Source organism: Drosophila gunungcola (assembly GCF_025200985.1).
Source record: "Drosophila gunungcola strain Sukarami chromosome 3L unlocalized genomic scaffold, Dgunungcola_SK_2 000002F, whole genome shotgun sequence".
Taxonomy (NCBI): Eukaryota; Metazoa; Arthropoda; class Insecta; order Diptera; family Drosophilidae; genus Drosophila; species Drosophila gunungcola.
The window spans coordinates 2,161,250-2,184,230 of record NW_026453178.1 but is presented as its reverse complement, the minus strand read 5'-3'; the positions used below and the strand labels follow the sequence as shown (position 1 = coordinate 2,184,230).

Here is a 22,981-nt window from a genome sequence, read left to right as displayed (position 1 = left end):
GGTCTTCGTCTTCTGGTGTTTCTCGGAATTGTTTATTTTTCTCTAGATAAAAAACTGTCAATTATTTTGACGCTGATATCTCGCATTCAAGGTTTATATTTTTATTGACAGCATTCAGAACTGTTATTTATTTTTTATTTTACTACTGATAAGATCTAACTTTAATTGAAGATGACAAATTTTCTGGGAACATTTTAATTTGCCACCTTTTGGTAATTTTGTATTCATTATTTTGTAATCATTACAAAATTAATAATAAAACTACATTGTAGGTAATAACAAAAATCATTAGTTCGGTAAAATAAATAAAGAAAATCAATTTATATTTATCCATTTTGTTTTTTTTTTAACCTCGCCTCTCGAAAAGCTTTAATATTACTTTATTGGTGTAAATTATGGCAATATCAAACAGCATTATCACAATAGACAAACAAGCATAATTAAAAGTATAGTTTCTCTGAGCTTTGGCTTGTCGGCTATATAAGACTGCAACTGCATTGGACAACGTCATTAAAGTATTCTGCAGTTTAAGGAGGCAGTCGTCATTTTAAATTCCCCATGAAGATGCAATTGATCATACTAGTTTTGGCCATTCTATCATGTGGCCTAGCTGTTGAGGTGACTCTCAATTGTGAAAAGTGCCTGGCCTCCACCGATGTCTACTGTATCAACCAGACTTCATATAGAAATTGTATAAGTAAGTCCAGAACAGATGTCCATTAGTCTACAATGCTGACCCTTAAGATTCCATTTCCATCCAGAAAACGCTCCCATTGGCAATGTGATAAATTGTCCCACAGGAACAGTTTGCACTAATTCCGATGTCGTTTGTGTAAAAAGTTCCGAATTGCCTGAAAATATAGTGGATGTGTGTGGCACCTCTGGAGGTGGAACAGGATGTGCAAAGTGTACAACTCAGAAATTCACTTGTGTCAGCAGAAATCAATTCGCTAGGTGTTCTGATACGACTTTAATCAACTCAAATATCTATGATTGCGACACCGATGAGATTTGCGTCTCAGAAGCTCTGGATAAATACGACAATATCTGTGTGCCCTCATGCGCCAGTAAATTTGTGGGTATTCATAAATAATTTCTTATGAGCTGAATTAAACTTTAATTTATTGGCAGTTGAATCTGAAAGCGTCGTGCAGCAATAGCGAATACACGACCACGACAACCGAGGCTCCGACTACTGTAACACCCAGTTCGGAACAGAAAAAAAGTGCCTGCAGTGCGGCAGCAACGGATCTTAACATTCCTGCCACCACCAAGTACTTCTTCACAAAATACAATGCGGATACTACCTGCCGCAGTTATCTTTACTGCGAAAGAAGTGGAACTACCGACTGGAGCATTGTATATATGACTTGCACTTCGTCCAAACCGTTCTACGATTCTGCCAAATCCGTTTGTGTGGCAACTAAACCATCTACTTGCGCCTAAATCGACCAGTTAGGATATTTTGAACATGCATTATTGTTTAAATAAAACCGGATTGTAAAGAAATTTTTGAACAAGCCTTTTGGTGTAAAATTCATATTGTAACTTAAAATTTTGTTTATTTTAATTACTTAAATTCGACAGGAAATGGTAAAATATACAATTAATAAATATCATCCACATGTTAACAAAATTTTTTATAAACGTTTGTGTTTTTTGCTTACAATGTTTACATAAAGGATAGTTTACATTTTATAATTTATAAAAAGTCAAATTTATGATAGTTGATCTTTATAGCTGAATGCGTTTCATATCAAATCCACTTAATTATATTTTGTATATAAACTATTAATTTTAAATTAACTTTTATTATTGTATATCATAATATAAACCTGTGACAAAAAGTAAGAGAAATGTCTATAAACCTTCAAAAAAGCCGTATAGGAGTTACGTTTATAGACAGTAATTCTCGGTATGAAGTACATTAAATAAGCATGTTGCTGTCATTTGCTGATAGGCAATAACGTCACTTTTAGAATGCTTTAATACCTTTATGATCGTAGATTTTTGGCAGGCACAGACGGAAACAAATTTGCCTAAAAAATATTATCAAGAAAGGGACTCATAAACAGTTGAAGGTTGAAGCAAAGCAAGCTCGTCTGCTATATAAGACAGCAGATCGGTGGTTGAGTTCATATCAGTTCTTCATTTAGATTGAGCAACATTAGCGCGAAAAGTTTTACAGAAACATGCAGAGGATAATCGCAATTGTGGCCATTATGGCATTGGGAGCATCATCTGTGACGGCACAAAGTTGTCAAACATGCCAGTCGGATAACGATGTGTACTGCCACAATCAGACCTCCTATCAGAATTGCATGAGTAAGTCCTGGATCCTTGAATAGATACCCCGAGTTATTTAAAACTAATTATATCTGTGCCCCTAGAAAACGCTCCGGTTGGAAAAGTAATCGAGTGTCCCTCGGGCACCGTTTGCTCCAATTCCGAAGATGTGTGTGTGGCTAGCTCTGCCTTGACCTCAACTATCCTGGACGTGTGTGGATCCTCTGGCGCAAACGGTGCCCAGTGTGAAGAGTGCTCGAATGACGCCAAATACGCCTGTGTGAGCAGAACATCCTATGCCCGTTGCTCCTCAAGCGGAGTTCTACTCACCTCCAATGTTTACGACTGTGATTCCGATGAGATTTGTGTCATCCAGGCACTCTCTACGTATGACACCATCTGTGTGCCTTCTTGTGCCGCCGACTTTGTAAGTCTTGTGGGGTAATATAAATTGATTTTAAATAATATTTAATTCTCTTAAAGGTGGGCGTAACCGAAACTTGCAGCAACACTGTATACCAGCCCATCACCACTACAGCTGTTCCGCCGACAACGCCCAGTGCAGCCCAAAAGCAGCAGGCTTGCAGTGATGGCGGAACTAGCAACACTGCCTCTTACTTCTATGTCCCATATAATGACGACTCCACGTGCAACAGTTATCTGTATTGCCAGAAATCGGGCACCGACTGGGTGGCCATCTACATGACCTGTGCCCCAACGAAGCCCTTCTTTGACTCAACCACCAGCAAATGTGTGGACACCAGGCCTGCCAGTTGCTCGGTAACAACAACCACGACCACTAGTGCCACTTCGCCTCAAACCACTTATTCTTCGACTGATTCTACAAATAGTGATTCTTCCACGGATGCGTCTACTGCAGCCGCTTCCTCCACACCTGCTCCATCCGCAACTGATTCAACTAATGCATCTACAGTGGATGATTCTTCTACGTCTGCTCCTTCCGCTACCGATTCAACCGCTAATGATTCCTCCACGGTTGCTTCTGACTTTACAGGTGCGACCACTGCAACACCTGCTTCGCAATCCTCCAACTAAATCTCTAATAAACACAGAAAAGGCATTCTAAAAGCTTTTAAATTCTAAGAATTGTAAACAATCTTTTAATAATCATTAAATAAATTTGAAATACTAATCACGCTACATTACCAATTAGTTACTGCTGATTAATCGTTATTGGGATCTTACCATTTTTAATATGACTTAATTCAAGGACACGAACTTAGGCAGTATTGATCATCAGCTAATGGAACTCACTTGTTTTTTTGGGGGGGTGGTTGGTAGTAGATGTGTATGTAGTTTGAAAAAGCCTCGAGATGTTTAGCAATTTATATGCCATGAAATACCTTAGGATTATTAGCCGAAACCCCATAAACGGAGAAATTAATACGTATGAATGTATTGTGTATTAAAACAAATCGCGTCATATCTGTGTTTGTATGTACAAATCGGTTTACGCTAAAAGTAAAAGCATTTTCACAATGTTCACATATTCATGTTGAGGACAACTAAACTCATGATACTAGAGACCTTGATATTGTGTGTGCATGCTGTGGCTTCTGTTTCGCTCAAAATTAATAGGTTAAGTTCTGTACATTGATGGCCGTAAACACTTGGACATAAACACACAGATGCGCACACAAGTCAGCGCGTCTAAATATACAGACGGATATACAAACATATGCCCCCTCGAATATGATATTCCGAACGGCTGGCTGTCTGATTTATCTAGCGCACCCGGTTCAACGACGAGGGGGAACAATATTCGAAATCCTATTTCATTGCTACTAGTACTGCACACATTACGATCTACGAGAATTTACAATAAAAGTTCTTGCTTAATTATCTTAATATTTCTTGCCGAGAGAAAGCAGCATATACATAATTCTGTCGCGGCGCTTTCTGCCACCTTTGGCAGCGATTGTCGCGGCAATTAAACATTAAATCAAATGAATTGCAGATACAGATGCCGATGCAGATGCGGAGCAGCAGGACCAGGCGGCTGGGCTAGTTGGCCAGCCAGCCCACATTTAAATGCGCAAATGGAAATTGTGGCCATTGACGACGCACGATCGGCCCGGGACGCTGTACGTGGGCAGCGGCGAATGCACAAACTGCAAAACGATAAACTAAATACATATATAGAGCCAGAAGATGATGGATGGGGCGTACGAACCTTTGGCACCCGCTGGTTGGTCGCCATGTAACCGACACAGAACGACTGCGTCGTGTGGCTCCACATCACCTCGCCGCTGCTCTGGCCCGGATAGTAGAGCAGGGTCAGTGCGCCGGCGTAGAGATCCTGCTGGCGGGGCAGCAGCGGGGAGTCGAGGAACTTTTGCTTGAATGTCCGATGCAGACTGGTCACCGCACAGTCGCTACTGAAGGCCCCGTGGCAGATCTCTCTGGCCAGCAGCGTTTTCATCAGGTACTCCCCGTTGCCGGTTGTGCAGGTGGCGATGGCCAGCTCGTCCGTATCGGTGGCCCAGCACCCGGCTCCATAGGTGGCCGCCTGGCCCACCCTTCCGGGAACTTTCAGCAGGATGCCGCCGGAGCTACAGCCAGCCGCCGTATTTCCCGCCCCATCCACACAAACCGCACCCACTGTGTCCAAAGCGGCGGCCAGTTCCACCTCGTTTCCGGGCTCCGGCACGACCACCGGTTCCTCGGCGGCCGACTTGCCCATTCGGCTGTTCACCACCAGATCGTACTTGCTCTTGTAGTGATTGAACTGGAACGTGGCCTTCGATGAGATCAGCACGGCGGGGTCCACCAAAGAGCAGCCCACCTCGTCGGCATACCTTTCCGCACCAGTGCCGGCGAGGATCATTGGTGGAATGCGCTCCAGGAGCTGTGGACTGGACTGGGCGTCGCAGATGCGTCTGGCCAACTGGATGGGGTTCTTCACCCGGCTGACATTAGTGCAGGCCCCAAAGTTCAGCGTGGAGCCGTCCATTATGGCCGCATCGCACTGCACGGAGCCGTCCATGCAGAGATTGGAGCCGTAGCCGGCGTTTGTGTAGCCGCAGTTCTCCAGCCGGACAATGGCCGCCTCGCAGGCGTCCACGGCGGATCCTCCGTTGCGCAGAATGTCCGTGGCCCGCAGGCAGGCCTCCTTGATCACCCGCTGGTACTTGGTCTCGTCGATGGAGTTCCCAGCCCCTGAGAACGGATGGCGGTCATCAATCATCGGCACCGCCTTGGCCTGGCCACATACGAATACGAACCTGTGTGCACAGCCACGAAGCCGGCCATGTTGTTGGTATCGATGTTTATGCTCGCGCCTTGTTGTTGGCCTACTAACTGCAGTCCGTGCGCTGTACGGCGTAAACAAACTCGGCGGCCAGAGTGACCGTGCGCGATTCGCTTGAATACACCACACTTAATTGAACGAAATGATATTGGGCAAATACCAAAACAACTCTCAGAAAAAGGATGTCTTTTAAAAATTACATATAAATATTTTGTGAAAAATTTGTCAGGAATATTTAACAATTTCAAGTTTATAAATGTATTACCCTACACACATTCATATACATATATTTTAACGATCGATTAGTCCAGGGTATGCTATCGAATATGTTTACAATCGTACTTTTTTCGATACATCAGTATTCCGTTTTCTCTCACATCTGGTCATACTGAATTTGTGATTTTTGCAAATAAAATATTCGCACACAAAGTAAGCACTTTACCAATGTTATGTGTACTATATAATCGCTTAAATACCTGTTCGAGCCATCTCAATGCCAATGGGATCGATCAACTACTATCGCGGGCCGAGTGAAATGGAAAGAAAGTGATTCGATTCGGATTCGATTCGATTCGATTCGCCCCACGAACAACTGTTTGTGTTTGTGTGTGTTTGTATTTAGTGACGTGCTCGACTGCAACGGAAAAAGACAGTACAATACGTGAAATTTTGGATAGCTAGAGAATTACTCACGTAGTGCTGGATTGTAAGCCATGGAAAAGTTCCCGCTGAAGGGCAGCAGGGAGGCTGCTGCCGAGGGCAACAGCTACATAACCGCCTACCAAACGGTGATGAGAAAGGTACGCCGTATACGTGATAAGCCCATGGGGATTGGATTTCCCCCAATCACCTACCTACATATGCACCACAATACATGTCGGTTGAAAAACATGAAATACGGGTTAAATTTAGATAAATTTGGTGGAAAAGTACATGGACTAGGTACAGCTGTATTTAAAAACATAAGGTGTAAAAATATATATTCTTGTCCAAATTACGTTTTAATTGTTGGAAGTTCTACGTTTATAAAGATACATATCCAACCTTTGGGTATGTTCGAAAGAAAATATTTGTAAAAATTTAAATTAAAGATCCTTTTATTTGATTCTATTTAGACACATTGGGTAAAAGAATTCATATTCTGGGGTAGTTTAAATTTTCGAAAGTTGTTTTGTTGTAAAGACTAAGAAAAATTGTTTCTCTCCTCTGTTTTCCGTATAAATTATTATTATATTCGTTGGTTTCCAATTAATTTGTAAAAACTAGAGATAAAGGGTTTTTGCGGCAGCCCTGATTACAGCAGTACTCTACCAAACATGTGAAATAAGGGGGCGGAAATGGTGCCAAATGTAATTCTTTGTACAGATATACACATATTTATATTATTACCAAGCTCGCTTTGTCTAAGATCTTAATCTTATCAGAGTAAATGCGTAAACAAAGCGCTTGCCAACCTCTCCAAATCTCGGAACCATATCTTAAAAGCTTTTTGGCATTTTCGCTCTTTCCAGTCCAACGGGCACACGAACGGAGCGGACGGCGACGGCGACATCGAGGGATCTTTTCGTGACCATCCGCTGGCCCAGCACTCCAAACTGACCACCTCGCTGACGGCACCGGGCACCGACGACGAGGACATGATCGATATCACACCGCGCTCCAGTCCGGGAGACGTGATCGGCGGAGGAGGAGGAAGTAGTAGCGGCTATCATCGGGAAACGGCCACCGAATCGGACACCGAACGAGATTTCGGACACTCAGTCGGCGGCGGCGGTGGCGGCAATCATCACAATCAGCGGACAATGCACCACCAGCATGTGCCAACTCACAGTGCCTTCGGCGATCCCATGGACGGTGAGTTCACAGAGATCGAGATCCATTGCGTAAAGCATCCACATCCACATCCACTGGCATTGTCTGTGGTGTTAATCAAGATCATGATCATATGAGCGAGGCGACGTCACCTCACCATCACCATCGGTGGCGAGGCACACAGCTGTACTCGCTCCCTGGGCAATTCAATTAATACGTCCGATGATCATTAGCATACAGCCACACATGTGCATAATTGAGGCGACTCTGCTTGAATTCAAGTCAAATTATTGATATATGGCAAACAAGTACCAATACAAGCCAATGGTTTGCACACGTGATGCTAATTCAGAGAAATAATAATCACGGAATAGTCTAAACAACCAGCTGGCACTTCTATTAGGAGTTATTTATTGAAACGAGAATCATATTCATTGTGTTTGTTGGGTAAATACCAATTCACATATGTGAAGATCATTTCAATCACATAGAAACTATATTGTTAACGCCACGCTAAAACGATCGGAATAAATTGAAATATCAAGTTTCGCTGGAGCTTAAGTTTGAAAAAATTAATTGTGTTTAATATGATTACCAAGAAGCCATGTATATAAAAGACTTTGAATACAGCTTTGCGTGTCGAAAAAGTGTATTATTAACAATAATAAACAATCACTCAAATCACTCAAAAAATGTATAGAAACACATTCAAGTTTATAGTATCGACATAGGAATGAAATACAATTAAAATACTCAGAATTTCAGCTTTTGTGGTTATAACTTAGAAGCTCTGTTCCTCAGTGGACTTTGTCAAAACAGAAATGTTTATTGTATTAATGTTTATTGCTTTAGGAGCACTATCCTTCTACGGTTCCTCGGATGTGCAAGATGATATTCCTGGCATTGGACAGTACGAAGATTTCCACACCATCGACTGGCAGCGGGATATTGCCCGTGACCGAATGCGACATCGCTATATAGTCAAGAAGCGGCAGGACTCCTTGTGGGATCTTATAAAGGTATGTAGTCGTAAATAATCTTAGTCAAACAAATTACTTAATCAATGATCTTCTTTCAGGGCTCCATTGATGCCGGATCTGGCTGGCTATGCGTTTTGCTTGTCGGAATTGCCGCTGGTTGTGTGGCTGGCATGGTGGACATTGGAGCCAGTTGGATGTCGGATCTGAAGCATGGCATTTGTCCACCCGCCTTTTGGTTTAATCGGGAGCAATGCTGCTATCCGGCCAAACAGTCGGTTTTCGAAGAAGGCAACTGTTCAACGGTTAGTGAAATTATATTTGTTCACTAACAAGCCACTTAAACAGCTTTTTATTGCAGTGGAAAACCTGGCCAGAGGTCTTTGGACTGGATCGTAATGGCACCGGACCATATATAGTCGCCTACATCTGGTATGTGCTGTGGGCCTTACTATTCGCCTTCCTCAGCGCCTCCCTGGTGCGAATGTTTGCACCATATGCCTGCGGTTCGGGTATTCCGGAGATCAAGACCATCCTGTCGGGCTTCATTATACGCGGCTACCTGGGCAAATGGACGCTGCTGATCAAATCGGTGGGCCTGATGCTGTCCGTGTCCGCTGGCCTCACTCTGGGCAAGGAAGGACCCATGGTCCATATTGCCAGTTGTATTGGCAACATATTCTCGCACGTATTCCCCAAATACGGTCGTAATGAGGCCAAAAAGCGTGAGATTCTATCGGCAGCAGCAGCGGCGGGCGTCTCTGTGGCCTTCGGAGCACCGATTGGCGGCGTTCTGTTCTCGCTGGAGGAAGTCTCCTACTATTTCCCCCTGAAGACCTTGTGGCGCTCCTTCTTTTGTGCACTGATTGCCGCATTCGTCCTGCGATCGCTGACGCCGTTTGGCAACGAGCATTCCGTGCTCTTTTTCGTGGAGTACAATAAGCCCTGGATATTCTTCGAACTCATTCCTTTTGTATTCCTAGGAATAATGGGGGTAAGTCGATTGTGATTACAAAGCGAAATAGTTTATTAACATGGTTTTTTACCCATAGGGTGTAATTGGAACGTTCTTCATCAAGGCCAATCTGTGGTGGTGCCGCTACAGGAAGTTCAGCAAACTGGGCCAGTATCCCGTCATGGAGGTGCTCTTCGTCACCCTGGTTACTGGCATCATTTGCTACCCCAATCCCTTTACGCGCATGAACATGAACGAGCTAATATTCCTGTTGGTCAGCAAGTGCTCCCCCGGCGATGTCACCAATCCCTTGTGGTGGGTTTTTATTCTCCATTTGCTAATTTTACAAAAATTCTAACTACTTTTTACCACATTTTTTTTTAGCGAGTACAAACGCATGAACATAACGATGGGCAACACTATCATTGAAGTCACGGAGCCAGGTCCCGGTGTCTACAGCTCAATTTGGCTGCTGATGCTCACCTTTATCCTAAAACTGGCCATGGTCATTTTTACATTTGGCATGAAAGTCCCAGCTGGCCTGTTTATTCCGTCCCTGCTGCTGGGCGCCATAATGGGTCGCATCGTGGGCATTGGCGTGGAGCAGTTTGCGTACAGCTATCCAAACATCTGGTTCTTCACCGGCGAGTGTGCGGACAGCAATCTGATTACCCCAGGATTGTATGCGGTGGTGGGAGCAGCAGCTGTGTTGGGCGGTGTCACTCGCATGACCGTTTCCCTGGTGGTGATCATGTTCGAGCTGACCGGCGGAGTGAGATACATTGTGCCACTGATGGCAGCCGCCATGGCCTCCAAGTGGGTGGGCGATGCTCTGGGCAGGCAAGGCATCTACGATGCGCACATAGCGCTGAATGGTTATCCGTTCCTAGACAGCAAAGAAGAGTTTGCGCACACAACACTGGCAGCGGATGTGATGCAGCCAAAGTAAGTACACAAAAATGGTTTCTATTTTCTAAATTAACTAACAAAAACTCCCTTAGGCGCAATGAGACTTTGAATGTCATAACCCAAGACTCCATGACGGTGGACGATGTGGAGAACCTGCTAAAAGAGACCGAACACAATGGCTATCCTGTGGTGGTGTCTCGAGAGAATCAATATTTGGTGGGCTTTGTGCTGCGCAGGGATCTTAACTTGGCCATAGGTGAGTTAGACTTAAATCCAAGCTCAAGTTCCCTATTTAAATACCTGATTTTGTAGGCAATGCCAAACGCCTGATCGAGGGCATCAGTAGCAGCTCCATAGTATTATTCACTTCGACCCAGACTATTCAAAATCTGGGACCCCAGCCGCTTAAACTGAAAAAGATTCTGGACATGGCGCCGATTACAGTGACGGATCAAACGCCAATGGAAACGGTAGTGGACATGTTCCGCAAGCTGGGACTGCGACAAACATTAGTAACACATAACGGGTGAGCTCTTAGCAATCAGTCAAGGTACCTGTATCAAGTAACAAAATATATTTCCCAATGCAGTCGCCTACTTGGAGTAATTACCAAGAAAGATGTGCTGCGTCATGTAAAGCAGATGGATAACGAAGACCCCAATACGGTGCTCTTCAACTGAATTTATCAGCCAATCAGAAGCTGGGCGAGCGCTGCTTCTAGTTATTATTATGTGAACTATCGCAAAACAATAATATTTGATATGTGCAAAATGCAGATTGCAATCTAAGCTTAAGTGAAAAGTTGAACGTGTGGATGCAGAGTGGACTGAAGTGGAGTCGCGTGATTAGGGCGGTTAGAATCGGACGTTCGAACGTGAGAGATTTAGCAAAATTGTGTGCAGTTCTATTATATATTTATATATCGCATATATCTCGTTAATGTTAATTGTATAATTTATTTTACGCTAGGCAAATGGTTATAAAGGATGTGTATTCATTTATTGCCATTTTGTAATTATGTCATTGTAACACTTTTTCTACGCACCACACATATTAATTTTATATGTTCACTTCGAGCCTGATAAAGAGTGTACACTATGGAATGATTAGTAGTTAATATATAGAGAACATTTTATTTTGTGAATTGCGCCGTTTTAACAAGATCCCCCGGAGAAAAACAGTCTAATTTTATGGCTTTAAGTTTTTTTCCATTTTTTTCAAAATTATACACAAAAAGAAACTCTTGTTTATACAATATATAGTCTATATTTACATGTGGTATTTGTTAGAGATCTGAGAAATTTTAAAATAAACTCGTGTAAATAGCAACCCTAAGAGAAGATGAAAACCATACATATTAACATAAGCAGTCATGCAAATACAAGCAATTATTTCCAAACTGAGAACAAAATCAAATGTGAATCTTTAATATTCGACGTAAAAAATCTGAAAATCATCACCATAAAGGCCAGCAATTAACCAGCGGCTGTAAGGGATTTGTTTTTACATTTTACATCACTTTAATTTAATTATTTTATGTGTATTTAGCTTACCCATTGTCGCTGCTTCGGATGAGGCTTCCTTTGCCGCGCAGTCCGCCCTTGACGTGGGCATGGGCTCCATCGCTCACCCTGTGCACTTCCAGTGCTCCATCATTGGCTGGACAGTAGATGATGTTGCCATCCCGACTGCAGGCTATTACGTTCTTAAAGGGCAATGGGATCTGCACTATCAACTGAGCCATATCCTGTTTCGTTGTATTGGCAGTAATGTACAAAAGTTATGGGATGACAATCTATTTACCTCATCCACAATCCGCATATCATGATAGAAGGCCTGTCCACTGAGATCGCAGCTGAGGACGAACTGGTTGCCACCCATCTCTGTTCGGAGCAGTGTGGAGACCATGAAACGATGTCGCCGTAGGGCCAACAACTGGATCTGCTTGGTGGCTGCAGCCTGGCGACCAGTGCTCCAGCAACGATAAACGCCACCATCATTGGTGCCCAGCACAAAGTCATCCATTCCCAGGGCCACCAAGACCGTGGGCTCAGATGTAACCGAGGCGGGCAGGGAGTACCTATTGGATAAAATCAGTATTTCAAATATATTTTAAAGGTTTAAGGCTCACTCACTCCCAATCCAGAGTCATCTGCCTGCTCAAATCCCACTGGCGCACGCTGCCATTGGCATAACAGGCCAGCAGTAGCTGTTCCCTTGGCCAGTCGAGAGCTATAGCTGCTCCCTGGGAGGAGGATACGCTGTGTAGCTGCTTGATCTCCACGCTGGAATCGGACCCCCTGGCCTGTTCGTATAGCCAGATAAAGAGCTCGCCATCCATGGTGGATCCGGCAAACATAGTCTTGTTAAAAGGATTCGTGCATAGACTTCGGAGGCAGGATTTCAGGGGAAGGGTTTTGGCCTCGGCATAGATCACCAAGCTGCCATTGGACATCCGTTGGGGGACGAAGAGCTTCAGCTGCTGATCCACATGCTCGCACCAGTCATCGTGGGGAGCCACCGTGGTGGCCACCAGAACAGGAGCGTTATTGGTGTGCACACACAGCCAGATGGCCAATCCTTGCGAGTTCTCCACTGCGCCCATGGATAGCTTTTGATAGGTGTACACCTGCAGCTCCTCCTCCAAGCGGCACTGGCTAATCGCGAACTCCTCCATCAGGGGAGTGGGATTCATCAGCTCCCGCTCGACCATTGGACATATTTGGCGCAACCACTTGGCCAAAGCCCTCTCATCGTATTCCACCTCCTTGCTGCTAACCACTCGTTGCTCCGTTTGTGTGGCCACATGCACCTTCTCCTGCGTTCCCGTGGTAGCATCTCTGCTGGGAGGCGGCGGATCTGTGCCGGTGCAGTTGTCCACCAGGGCGAATTGCTTCTCCAGCGGCTGGGTAGCCGGAAATTCAACGACCGGTGAGCTATAGTGCGATAATACGTCCATTTTCCTTCAGCTTGTAAACACTTCTGTTTGGGTTTTTAGGACTTTGCTATCGGTAGCCTTGGTAACCACCCAAATCAACCCTCTAATATGTTTAATTTGGAACCTAGCTGAAGATCGGTTGTGGACTAAATTTTAATCCTTTATTTTTAATTATTAATTAGCTTGTGCTTTTTAGTTAAAAGATGAGCCCTTATAAAGATTGTATTTAAGAAATATTTGATTATAAATTTTATATTTTAATATGCTTTTGGTAGACTTAAGTATAAGCTTTGAATTGAAGGAGTTTAAAACCGAAACAAATAAAACAAAAAATATTTATATACTGGTTTTCTTAATGTTTAAAGTGGCACCCCAAGAGAATGTGATACAAAGCGAAGCAGATAAAAAAATTATACGTTTTTAATTAAAGTATAATTAAAAAATGTTTGAAATTGGTATTGGTATTCGAAATATTTAAAGTGGCAACCTATTAGAAAGTGTTAGAAAGCGATTGGCATTGCAATAGAATAGGTGACAACCCATAAAAAATCCCTAAGATAAATTTAAAGCCATACATTTCAGTAGGCAATGCTGACATCTGTCAACTAAAGCTGTCATTACTAGCAAAATTGATTTGCAGCGAAGACGTTTTAGGAGTTAAAACAAAAAAAAACCTCAAGAAAAATGTTGGTGGCATGGGCTAAAATGGCCACAGGTAAGACACAACCAATTTTATTAGCTTTACTCTTTCTCAATAAAAGAAAACCATGGCAGTGTGTGCAAGGTTTGGCCTGAAGATTAATCAGGCAAACGGTGGCCAAAGTGGAAGGTATTTGGGTAATGGTGTGAAATTTCCCATCCATGCCCGCTCCTTTCACGCATCTTTGGCGCTTTGGGATGACAAGGGAAAGGATAAGGACAAGTTGAGCGATGAATGCGAGCCCGAGCCGAAGGACGTCTGCAAGGCGGACGCAGAGCTGGTCAAGCAGAAGGATGAATGCGAGGATGGGGAGTCGGGCGGAGGAAAAGGCAAGGAGCTGGAGAGCAAGGGTCGCAAGGGTGTTATCCACGCCGTCATCGGTCCCGTCATCGATGTGTACTTCGAGGAGGAAGTTCCGGAGGTGCTCAATGCCCTCAAGGTGCTGGATTCTCCCATCGATAACCTGGTGTTGGAGGTAAGTGGAGGGTTTATAGTTATAATTAATACTGATTTATTAGAAAATATATCATTAAAAATGGGTAATATATTAATTTTGAACTGAACTATTTTGATAAGTGTTCAATGGGTGTTCAAAATTTGTATGGATTGGACAGGTATTTCAAGAAATTATTAGATAACAATTTTTTTTGGGCTATTGATTTGATTCCAAGTTTATCACTCATACGCACTGTTGCATTTGTTTATTATAATTGTCGAATATGTAATTTTAACGAAAAATCGAACTGTTTGAGAAACCCCAATATAGATATTCCTAAAATAGAGCATATATTTTCCTACATTTTTAAAAATCTCCTTTAAAAACTTTATTGTTTCAAGCTTATCAATTTGAAATAAATCTATTTTATGTGAGATGCTACTTGGTAGGAAATTTCGATGATAAATACATGTCCTCACATAGGTTTTCCATCATCTGGGCAACAACATCGTCCGTTGCGTGGCCATGGACTCCACGGAGGGTCTGCGTCGTGGTCAGAGGGTCGTCGACACCGGCTACCCCATCCGTGTGGCGGTGGGCAAGGCCGTCCTGGGCCGCATCCTGAACGTGGTGGGCGATCCCATCGACGATCGCGGCGAGATCAAGTCGGATTACTACTCCTTTATCCACAACGAAGCCCCGGAGTTGACCGATCTGAGCGTGAAGCCGGAGATCCTGGTCACCGGCATCAAGGTTATTGATCTGCTGGCTCCGTACGTCAAGGGCGGCAAGATCGGTCTGTTCGGTGGCGCCGGAGTGGGCAAGACGGTGCTCATCATGGAGCTGATCAACAACATAGCCAAGTCCCATGGCGGCTACTCGGTGTTTGTGGGCGCAGGCGAGCGTACCCGTGAGGGCAATGATCTGTACCACGAGATGATTGAGTCGAAGGTGATCTCCCTGGAGGATGACACCTCGAAGGTGGTGCTGGTCTTTGGCCAGATGAACGAACCGCCGGGCGCTCGTTCCCGCGTGGTCCTCACCGGACTGACCATTGCCGAGTATTTCCGAGATGTTGACGGGCAGGATGTGCTGCTGTTTATAGACAACATTTTCCGTTTCACCCAGGCGGGATCGGAGGTGTCGGCTTTGCTCGGACGCATTCCCTCGGCGGTGGGCTATCAGCCGACTCTGGGCACGGACATGGGCACCATGCAGGAGCGGATCACCAGCACCCGTAATGGTTCCATCACCTCCGTTCAGGCTGTCTACGTGCCGGCCGATGATCTCAGTGATCCTGCTCCGGCGGCTACCTTCTCGCATTTGGATGCCACAACGGTGCTATCGCGTCCCATTGCTGAGCTGGGTATTTACCCGGCTGTGGACCCCTTGGACTCGTCGTCCCGCATCCTCGATCCCGATGTGGTGGGCGAAGAGCACTACAATGTGGCCCGAGCTGTTCAGAAGACCCTGCAGGCCTACAAGTCGCTGCAGGACATCATTGCCATCCTGGGAATGGATGAGCTGTCCGAGGACGATAAGTTGACGGTGGCCAGGGCACGCAAGATGCAGCGCTTCCTCTCGCAGCCGTTCCAAGTGGCCGAGATCTTCACCGGACATCCCGGCAAGCTGGTGCCCGTGGAGAAGTGTGTGGAGGGCTTTAAGCGGCTGCTAAATGGGGAATACGATGACATCCCGGAGATCGCCTTCTACATGGTAGGGGATGCGGACGAGGTCCTGGCCAAGGCCAGCCAACTGGCCGCCAGCATGTCGGGGGATGAGCCCAAGCCGCCGCCAAAGGACAAGGAGGGTGAGGCCAAGAAGGACGAAAAGGACGAAAAGGAGGCCAAGCCAGAAGAGGGCAAGAAGGAGGAGCCCCCTAAAGGGGAGGCCAAGGACGACAAGCCAAATGATCCGGAAAAGAAGGACAAGTGAATTTGAATGCTTAATTCCCCCAAATATGGGAATTATAAGTAAACTACAAGATTTCGTTTACTAACTATTTTTAAGAATGTTACGTTTTGTAATTTTTCAAATACAAATAATACAAATTTACTCATAACAAAGGACCTATTAACATGAATTTTAAATTAACATAATTTTAGGGGCTTATAACAATTATAAAGTTTGTTTTTTTTTACCAAATATATTTGAATCACAATATATTATATTAATAATGTTCATATGTTAAACTATTCAAAATTACTTTAAAATCATTCTTTATAAAATTTAAAATTATGGGTATTTAATTTTAATTCTTAAAAATTTTGAATCTTAAAAACAAATGCAGTATTTTCTATCCTTTTTGTAAAATATCCAAGCTTAGTTGTTTATTAAAATTGGTCTTTAAATTAACAATCCACATGGTGAACCGTGATTACGTTCCACATGAACGTGCAGTGTAAACGGTGCTTACGTTCCACTTGAACATATGTTTTCCACTTTGCCGGCTGTTGTTACGTTTTATCTCTTCTTCTTCGGCTACAAAATGCTACGGGTTCTAAATTTTCGCTTTGGAAATCGCTTATATTCTGTGAAAGCTGCAAAAAAAGATGTGAAAAAATATACAGACACCATCAACCTGCCGAAGACCAAGTTTCCCAATCGTCTGACCGCAGCCACACGCGAAGAACAGGAGCGTCTGGTTCTGGAGGTAAGTTCTTGGATATGTGAAGTTACCAAATCTCCGATTACCTATGACATATTGCAGAAGAAGATCGCCGTTTCGTATCAATACCAGGAGCAGCAACTGGCGGAGAAGGGACAACCCACCTTTGTGCTCCACGATGGACCTCCGTACGCCAATGGCCAACTGCACATGGGCCACTCGGTCAACAAGATCTTGAAGGACATCACTCTGCGCCAGCGGGTGGCACATGGTCAGCAGGTCAACTACATTCCCGGATGGGATTGTCATGGCCTGCCCATCGAACTGAAGGCCACCAGCGCTGCTTCGGGACAGAATGCTCTGGAAATCAGGCAGAAATGTGGGTAACTTCCTGGAATACAAGTCCGTTTCTAATCCCTTGTAATCTAATCCTAAAGCTCGCGCTTTTGCCTTGGAGGCCATCCAATCGCAGAAGGAGGAGTTCAGAAGCTGGGGCATATTGGCCAACTGGCAGAAGGATGATATCTATATGACTTTCCATCCCGAGTTTATAGTCAACCAGTTGCAAATGTTTCACAATCTCTATGAGAGAGGACTTGTATATCGAGATTTGAAGCCTGTTTACTGGTCTCCTTCCTCCAAGTGAGTTGGATATACTTTTAATGGTCAACAAATGTTATATAACGATTCTTTAGGACAGCCCTGGCGGAGGCGGAACTGGAATATGATCCCAACCACATTAGTCCTTCGGTATATGTGAGATTTGCTTTAAATCCCAATGGTTTACCCTTGGAAACCAAGGATAAACAGATTTATGCCCTCGTTTGGACTACAACTCCTTGGACGCTGCCCAGTAATCAAGCCATTTGCTACAATGCCTCTTTGGAGTACGTTTTGGTCAGATTGTCGGATCACTACCCGAACGACCTTTATCTCATAGCATCAGCACTCTTGGCAGACTTTGAGGCCAATACCCAGCTCAAGTGTGAGATAGTCCAGCATTTGAGTGGCAACTCATTGGGCAAACTTAGCTATAAACACCCAATAGACAAAGAACAGTCTAACCTGCCCTTCTTCGAGGCTAGTCATGTGCAGGATAGCAAGGGTACGGGCTTGGTGCACACGGCTCCTGCCCATGGACCCGAAGATTTTCTCGTTAGCCTGACCAAGAAAATACCCGTTAAATGCTTGGTAAATGAGGAGGGCATTTACACAAAGGAAGCCCCTGATTTTCTGCGCGGGCAATCGGTGCTGGACCGGGGAAATCCTCTTGTCTTAGAGCACATAGCAAAGGACGTGGTGCACTCCGCCAAGCTGGAACATTCCTATCCCATAGATTGGCGCACCAAGCAGCCTGTGATAATTCGTGCCAGCGAGCAGTGGTTCATCAATACAGAGAAGCTGAAGTCTTCAGCTGCTGACGCTCTGGAGCGTGTGGAAATCTATCCTCGAACAAATGCCGAGACCAGCAAGAAGGCATTGCTCACCCAGCTGCAAAAGCGACCGTACTGGTGCATCTCGAGACAGCGGGCGTGGGGTGTTCCCATTCCCGTTCTTTACAGTCGGCTGACTGGAGAAGTAGTAATTAATTCTGCTCTAATAGAACACCTCTGCAATCTTTTAAGCCAGGAGGGATCCATTGACTTCTGGTGGGCCAAGTCGGTGGAGGAAATTGTACCTCATAATATACTCAGTGAACTTGGCTACGAAGCCAAAGATCTCGTCAAGGGAAGTGACATATTGGACATCTGGTTCGACTCTGGCAGCACTTGGTCTGCTGTCCTGAAGAAGGATAAAGTAGCCGACTTGTATTTGGAGGGCTATGACCAATTCACCGGCTGGTTTCAGTCTTCCCTGCTAATGAGCATTGCTGCTCGAGGATGTGCGCCCTACAAGTAAGTTAAGATGCAAAAAAACTAAGGAAATACTTAACAATGGCAATCCCTATAAGGGCCCTTTTTGTACATGGATTCACGGTGGATGAGAAGGGCTACAAGATGTCCAAATCGTTGGGAAATGTCATTTCACCCAAGCAGATTACCAAAAAGTATGGAACAGACGCCCTGCGCTGGTGGGTGGCCTCCCATGGAACCCAGCACATGTCCATTACGGTCAGCGATAAGCTGCTGCAGCAGGCGGCTGAGAATGTGAGCAAGGTGCGCGGAACACTAAGGTATCTAAAGGGTGTCATTGGAGAGAAACAATCAGACGAGCAGCTTCTGCTTAAAACTCCTGACACGAGCTATTTAAACCGATATTTGCTAAGCCAGTTGGTTGAATTTGAATCTGAGGTAAGAGATTAATCTAATCCCCTAATTTTTTTACTAATCACTCTACTTCCTTTAAGGTGGAGAAGCTTTACAAAGCCTATGAGTACAATCGCGTAGTGGCCTGCGTTCAAAACTTCCTTGCCAATCAGGTGTCCGCCATTTATGTGCATCTAATCAAGGATCGTTTGTATTGCGGGGATGATCAGGAACTGTTTGCTATTCGTCAGACGCTTACCCATTGCTACCAACAACTCTGCAAGAGCTTGTGGCCCATTGTTCCTTTCCTGGTGGAGGAAAGCTGGAGCTATTACGATGCCAAGGGTGGAGCTTTTCATAAGCAGAGTGTTAGAGCTAACCCAGAATGGCAGGACACAAAAGCCACTGAGCTGGTAAACGCAGCACTTGATGTCAAACGTCTCATTAACCAGCAGGCTGGAGAGGTAAACACTTGGCACTTGGCTGTAACCATTAAAGGAAGGAAGGAAAGCCAGCTTGATCTGCTGCAAGAACTTCACCGCTCTCTTGGAGAAACTTTAAGAAATTCAGAGCTATGCGAGATACTGCAAGTGGGGTCTGTTACCCTCGTACAATCCGATAATCAGGAATTGGACATAGCCATAACTACTCTACAGACAACATTGTGTCCACGTTGTCGTCGATTTAGTTTGGACGAGAATGACGAAAACGAGACCTGTCAACGTTGCTCTGCGATAATGAATGTAAAGCATTAAGTTTTGTTGTTTTCTAGGTGTAAGGAATACATTTATGTTTTTAAAAACTCTGTAAGCACTTCATGATGGTGTCCCTCAGTTTAAGACGAGTGGTTGGCTTTCCGCCGCATATGATGTGCGTCTCGTTGTCCTCAAACTTGATGACCGTGTCCTCGTTGACAAGATTCAGAGTCAGAGCGCCACCAGTGCGATCCAACTTGATGTTGGAGAAGCCATCTTGCGTCAATCGCTTCATCACAGCCTCCACATCAATGCTGCCATACTCGTACTTTACGTTCTTCAGCACATCTTCCTTTGTCGGAGCAGTGGTATTCGAGCTGGTCTCCTCTTTAATGGTGTCAGCGCATGGCTGGATGCAGTGCACCTTGTCCTTAACCTGCAGAACGCCCGTCAGCGTGGAAAAAGTCACACCGGCAGCCACTTCCCGCGGCGATATCTTTTGGGCCAGCTCTGAGGTGATGTAGATGCGGTCCAGCTTCCGTTTAAGCGGCAATCGTATAATCTCGCCGCACTTGAACGTTATTATCTTCTTGTCCGGCTGTTCTATGAACAGATTAGGGGCTGAGGGATGTGGCTTTGTGTACGCCTCCGGAATGACCAGCACGTTTGGCTTCAACTCCTTGATCAGCTTATTGGCCTGCTGATAATTCAGGGAGGTATCGATAGGGCAGTAAAATGCCTTCATAGCCAGTGGTTGGAACGGCGCTAGCACTTGCAAATAAGGGAAGTCCGGCTCCGTGAATATGATGGAGTTATTGGGATTGTTGCCCCACATTTCAATAAAGTGCACGGCATCGCCAAAGCGCAGGCTTGGATGACCACAAAAGACCACGCAGGGCTGTGAAAAAAATTTAAATTAAGAGCATTTAATTTAGATTTCCTATTAAGCAAGTCCTACCTGTCGGAAGTCCTTGCTAAAGCCCTCGGAAAACACATGGTTATAGTGCTTCAACTTGTTGTTGCGCAGGTAAAAGGCATGAGGGAATGGATCGTCTGGAAGATACACTTTGTTTTGCTTCGCCGAACTGAGCCACTCCGCCAGGATGTTGGAATAGGCCAAAGAACTATCAGCCACCGGCGAAATGAAGAACATGGGTACATTGTTGAGGCCGGCATTTTCCAGATTCTGTGTGAGGCACTCGAAGAGGTCATAGACAACGCCGGAAGGATAACAGGGAATCAAAGCGGATCCATTGTTCCGGATTGTCAATGCCACATTCATGCAGAGCTCGCCCAGCTTGGTGTCCGGATTGACAGTGGGAGCCTGCGTCAGTCCGGTCATGATGAGCACATCGGCATGCTTAGCGCCGACTGGTTAATGGGACGCGGATGCGTGGTCAGCGTGGAGGAGCCGCTTACGTAGCAAATCTTCTCGTGCGCCGTGCTCAGCACCCAGTTGCTGGAGCCGAGGCAGTAGCCAGAACTCACGGGAGTGGCGATGAAGGCGCCCAGAATGTCCAGCTTCTCGTCGTAGCCCATGATGGTCACCTTGGACAGACTGCCCTGGACATCCTTGAGGCTGAAGATGGTACGCCACTTCTTGGCCCGGAAGGCTTCGCTCAGGGGACTGGGCAGCAAATGGAGCTTCTCTTTCCACAGTCGCGCCGTGCAAGCCTTGGGCGACACCTCAATGTAGTCCACCAGCTCCTCCAGGAAAAACCGGCCGATCTGCAGCGTTGGCTCCGTGGCATAGACTTTGCCCTTGAAGCCCGTGTTCTCCGTGATGTACGGCAGTGCCAGCATATTAAGATAATTCGAGATAAGTATCACATCCACCTCACTGAAGTCCAACATTTTGTCCATGGGCAGATTGAACTCCGGCGTGGAGTCCACGAACACCCGGCCACAGCAGTCCTTCAGCTCGCCATCCATCTGAGGATCGTGATCCCGGCTTGGCACGAAGTTGGGCAGGTTGGACCACTTCAAGGACTGGACGAAGGGCAGCGGCAGGAAGTTCAGCACCGTCTGCTCCGTGAGACCGCAGTCCAGCATTATCCGCAGGCCCTTGAAGGTAATGATGTAACATGGCTTGGCCAAGTCCCCGCTCAGGCAGTACTGCAAAGTGGACAGTCATTTCCGCTTCTGTTTATTGGCCAGATGACTTACCAAACGCATATTTAACTGCTTAACTGCCAGTCGCAATGATTAAACGCTGCAAGTTTGTTTATATTTTGCATGAGGGATGGAGAGCGATTTATTTCCGCCTGGTTAATCTTTGAACCGGAGCCAGTTGTTCCTACTGATATAGTAAAAGTGATGACTAAACTTTAGAAGATAGTTAATTAAAAAGTTAAATAACTTTAGTCTAAATTCTTACATAATTTTTAAGGGTAATTGAAATTTATAAATTGTATTTGACCTACAATAAATAGTTCACCTAACTGGTTCCAATTTTCTTGATTTTCCATCCCTGGTCTCTAAATCTTTTGTTTATTTGGCTTTTCGCCCGATTCAAAAATGTCCCAGCAAATTCGAGTTTTACAATGCATCCAATGCAAAATGTATCAGGTAAGTAAACAAACAACTCAATTAAAGCCCAGTACTTAATAAATACTTGCCAATTAAGGTGGACATTGTGAAAAAGGCTAGCAAATGGGAATGTAAAATTTGCCGCCAAAAGCAGGAAATGCTCAGGGAGTTCTTTCGGGGATCAGGACCAGAATGCCGGGCCAAAGTTCAGCAACTAAACTTGGATCGTGGAATGCAGGAGGAACAACTGGAGGAGAATTTATTCCTAACAGCCCAACAGCAACTGGAGCAGAAGGAAAACAGCCCACAAAAACAGGAAATCACTTTGGCTAAGAAGACCACTAATAAATGGGCCAACTATGTGGATGAAAATACAGATAAATCTACAGCACAGCCTTCAAAAATCAAAGTTGAAAAGCATGAGGACATCTCTTTGGACTTTCATACATCCAAAAACAAAGTACCAAGATCTCAAAAACGTCCTGCGGAAAATATACCAGCAGTCAACAAGAAAAGTTGCTCAAAATGGAACGACTACATATAAAAATTGGACAACATTTAAAAACATTCTCTATTAAAAAGTTTAAGCTTAAGCTGTTAAAATATACTTATTTGCTTT

At 44.9% G+C, this 22,981-nt stretch overlaps 9 protein-coding genes across 11 annotated transcripts; 6 read left to right on the top strand and 3 right to left on the bottom strand.

Annotated features, from left to right (window-relative positions):
- The first annotated feature begins 503 nt into the window (after positions 1-503).
- LOC128257343 (uncharacterized) lies at positions 504-1,619 on the top strand. Its single transcript, XM_052988318.1, has 3 exons — positions 504-697; positions 762-1,075; positions 1,132-1,619. Exons 1-3 carry the CDS (start codon positions 559-561, stop codon positions 1,444-1,446), a joined length of 768 nt encoding a protein of 255 aa, XP_052844278.1. The 5' UTR covers positions 504-558; the 3' UTR covers positions 1,447-1,619.
- A 433-nt stretch (positions 1,620-2,052) lies between these two features.
- On the top strand, positions 2,053-3,385 carry LOC128257076 (uncharacterized). Of its 2 annotated transcripts, XM_052987879.1 has the most exons (4): positions 2,072-2,325; positions 2,391-2,713; positions 2,770-3,066; positions 3,138-3,278. In XM_052987879.1, exons 1-4 carry the CDS (start codon positions 2,193-2,195, stop codon positions 3,138-3,140), a joined length of 756 nt encoding a protein of 251 aa, XP_052843839.1. In that variant the 5' UTR covers positions 2,072-2,192; the 3' UTR covers positions 3,141-3,278. The 2 variants fall into 2 exon arrangements, with proteins under 2 accessions (XP_052843838.1, XP_052843839.1); XM_052987878.1 differs by having other exon boundaries at positions 2,053-2,325; positions 2,770-3,385.
- Positions 3,386-3,691: 306 nt separating this feature from the next.
- LOC128257075 (threonine aspartase 1) lies at positions 3,692-5,786 on the bottom strand. The gene is made up of 3 exons (XM_052987877.1): positions 5,532-5,786; positions 4,481-5,466; positions 3,692-4,418 (listed from the first exon to the last, which is right to left on the bottom strand). The coding sequence occupies exons 1-3, from the start codon at positions 5,557-5,559 to the stop codon at positions 4,335-4,337; spliced, it is 1,098 nt and encodes a 365-aa protein (XP_052843837.1). The 5' UTR covers positions 5,560-5,786; the 3' UTR covers positions 3,692-4,334.
- Positions 5,787-5,910: 124 nt separating this feature from the next.
- LOC128257073 (H(+)/Cl(-) exchange transporter 5) lies at positions 5,911-11,626 on the top strand. Of its 2 annotated transcripts, none has more exons than XM_052987873.1 (10): positions 5,911-6,357; positions 7,069-7,411; positions 8,222-8,388; positions 8,448-8,651; positions 8,708-9,340; positions 9,399-9,616; positions 9,686-10,246; positions 10,303-10,466; positions 10,523-10,736; positions 10,800-11,626. In XM_052987873.1, exons 1-10 carry the CDS (start codon positions 6,271-6,273, stop codon positions 10,888-10,890), a joined length of 2,682 nt encoding a protein of 893 aa, XP_052843833.1. In that variant the 5' UTR covers positions 5,911-6,270; the 3' UTR covers positions 10,891-11,626. The 2 variants fall into 2 exon arrangements, with proteins under 2 accessions (XP_052843833.1, XP_052843834.1); XM_052987874.1 differs by having other exon boundaries at positions 5,914-5,986.
- Positions 11,582-13,214, bottom strand: LOC128257074 (uncharacterized). Its single transcript, XM_052987875.1, has 4 exons — positions 12,346-13,214; positions 12,014-12,290; positions 11,764-11,957; positions 11,582-11,696 (listed from the first exon to the last, which is right to left on the bottom strand). Exons 1-4 carry the CDS (start codon positions 13,167-13,169, stop codon positions 11,636-11,638), a joined length of 1,356 nt encoding a protein of 451 aa, XP_052843835.1. The 5' UTR covers positions 13,170-13,214; the 3' UTR covers positions 11,582-11,635.
- Positions 13,215-13,739: 525 nt separating this feature from the next.
- LOC128257637 (ATP synthase subunit beta, mitochondrial) lies at positions 13,740-16,350 on the top strand. Its single transcript, XM_052988729.1, has 3 exons — positions 13,740-13,863; positions 13,923-14,323; positions 14,768-16,350. The coding sequence occupies exons 1-3, from the start codon at positions 13,833-13,835 to the stop codon at positions 16,217-16,219; spliced, it is 1,884 nt and encodes a 627-aa protein (XP_052844689.1). The 5' UTR covers positions 13,740-13,832; the 3' UTR covers positions 16,220-16,350.
- Positions 16,351-16,669: 319 nt separating this feature from the next.
- Positions 16,670-19,948, top strand: LOC128257387 (isoleucine--tRNA ligase, mitochondrial). The gene is made up of 6 exons (XM_052988384.1): positions 16,670-16,937; positions 16,995-17,271; positions 17,330-17,534; positions 17,588-18,787; positions 18,844-19,183; positions 19,240-19,948. Exons 1-6 carry the CDS (start codon positions 16,716-16,718, stop codon positions 19,891-19,893), a joined length of 2,898 nt encoding a protein of 965 aa, XP_052844344.1. The 5' UTR covers positions 16,670-16,715; the 3' UTR covers positions 19,894-19,948.
- LOC128257388 (integrator complex subunit 9) lies at positions 19,896-22,094 on the bottom strand. The gene is given in 4 exon segments (XM_052988385.1): positions 19,896-20,731; positions 20,792-21,198; positions 21,201-21,948; positions 22,000-22,094. Coding segments are annotated over 4 exon segments (1,962 nt in total). The 5' UTR covers positions 22,009-22,094; the 3' UTR covers positions 19,896-19,933.
- Positions 22,095-22,299: 205 nt separating this feature from the next.
- LOC128257241 (MRN complex-interacting protein) lies at positions 22,300-22,958 on the top strand. Its single transcript, XM_052988174.1, has 2 exons — positions 22,300-22,401; positions 22,460-22,958. The coding sequence occupies exons 1-2, from the start codon at positions 22,351-22,353 to the stop codon at positions 22,904-22,906; spliced, it is 498 nt and encodes a 165-aa protein (XP_052844134.1). The 5' UTR covers positions 22,300-22,350; the 3' UTR covers positions 22,907-22,958.
- Positions 22,959-22,981: the final 23 nt, after the last annotated feature.

Excerpts from the sequence above, each read along its gene's own strand:
- LOC128257343 (XM_052988318.1), top strand. The coding sequence starts at position 559 with ATGAAGATGCAATTGATCATACTAGTTTTGGCCATTCTATCATGTGGC. Across the intron at positions 698-761 it reads TTCATATAGAAATTGTATAA|AAAACGCTCCCATTGGCAAT; the intron begins GTAAGTCCAGAA and ends ATTTCCATCCAG. Across the intron at positions 1,076-1,131 it reads CCTCATGCGCCAGTAAATTT|TTGAATCTGAAAGCGTCGTG; the intron begins GTGGGTATTCAT and ends ATTTATTGGCAG.
- LOC128257076 (XM_052987878.1), top strand. The coding sequence starts at position 2,193 with ATGCAGAGGATAATCGCAATTGTGGCCATTATGGCATTGGGAGCATCA. Across the intron at positions 2,326-2,390 it reads CTCCTATCAGAATTGCATGA|AAAACGCTCCGGTTGGAAAA; the intron begins GTAAGTCCTGGA and ends CTGTGCCCCTAG. Across the intron at positions 2,714-2,769 it reads CTTCTTGTGCCGCCGACTTT|GTGGGCGTAACCGAAACTTG; the intron begins GTAAGTCTTGTG and ends ATTCTCTTAAAG.
- LOC128257075 (XM_052987877.1), bottom strand. The coding sequence starts at position 5,559 with ATGGCCGGCTTCGTGGCTGTGCACACAG. Across the intron at positions 5,467-5,531 it reads CTTCGTGGCTGTGCACACAG|GGGCTGGGAACTCCATCGAC; the intron begins GTTCGTATTCGT and ends ATCCGTTCTCAG. Across the intron at positions 4,419-4,480 it reads CCAACCAGCGGGTGCCAAAG|TTTGTGCATTCGCCGCTGCC; the intron begins GTTCGTACGCCC and ends ATCGTTTTGCAG.
- LOC128257073 (XM_052987873.1), top strand. The coding sequence starts at position 6,271 with ATGGAAAAGTTCCCGCTGAAGGGCAGCAGGGAGGCTGCTGCCGAGGGC. Across the intron at positions 8,652-8,707 it reads AAGAAGGCAACTGTTCAACG|TGGAAAACCTGGCCAGAGGT; the intron begins GTTAGTGAAATT and ends TTTTTATTGCAG. Across the intron at positions 10,467-10,522 it reads GGATCTTAACTTGGCCATAG|GCAATGCCAAACGCCTGATC; the intron begins GTGAGTTAGACT and ends CTGATTTTGTAG.
- LOC128257074 (XM_052987875.1), bottom strand. The coding sequence starts at position 13,169 with ATGGACGTATTATCGCACTATAGCTCACCGGTCGTTGAATTTCCGGCT. Across the intron at positions 12,291-12,345 it reads CAGATGACTCTGGATTGGGA|GTACTCCCTGCCCGCCTCGG; the intron begins GTGAGTGAGCCT and ends TTTATCCAATAG. Across the intron at positions 11,958-12,013 it reads ATATGCGGATTGTGGATGAG|GATATGGCTCAGTTGATAGT; the intron begins GTAAATAGATTG and ends ACAACGAAACAG.
- LOC128257637 (XM_052988729.1), top strand. The coding sequence starts at position 13,833 with ATGTTGGTGGCATGGGCTAAAATGGCCACAG. Across the intron at positions 13,864-13,922 it reads ATGGGCTAAAATGGCCACAG|TGTGTGCAAGGTTTGGCCTG; the intron begins GTAAGACACAAC and ends AAACCATGGCAG. Across the intron at positions 14,324-14,767 it reads TCGATAACCTGGTGTTGGAG|GTTTTCCATCATCTGGGCAA; the intron begins GTAAGTGGAGGG and ends GTCCTCACATAG.
- LOC128257387 (XM_052988384.1), top strand. The coding sequence starts at position 16,716 with ATGTTTTCCACTTTGCCGGCTGTTGTTACGTTTTATCTCTTCTTCTTC. Across the intron at positions 16,938-16,994 it reads AGGAGCGTCTGGTTCTGGAG|AAGAAGATCGCCGTTTCGTA; the intron begins GTAAGTTCTTGG and ends GACATATTGCAG. Across the intron at positions 19,184-19,239 it reads TGGTTGAATTTGAATCTGAG|GTGGAGAAGCTTTACAAAGC; the intron begins GTAAGAGATTAA and ends ACTTCCTTTAAG.
- LOC128257241 (XM_052988174.1), top strand. The coding sequence starts at position 22,351 with ATGTCCCAGCAAATTCGAGTTTTACAATGCATCCAATGCAAAATGTAT. Across the intron at positions 22,402-22,459 it reads TCCAATGCAAAATGTATCAG|GTGGACATTGTGAAAAAGGC; the intron begins GTAAGTAAACAA and ends TTGCCAATTAAG.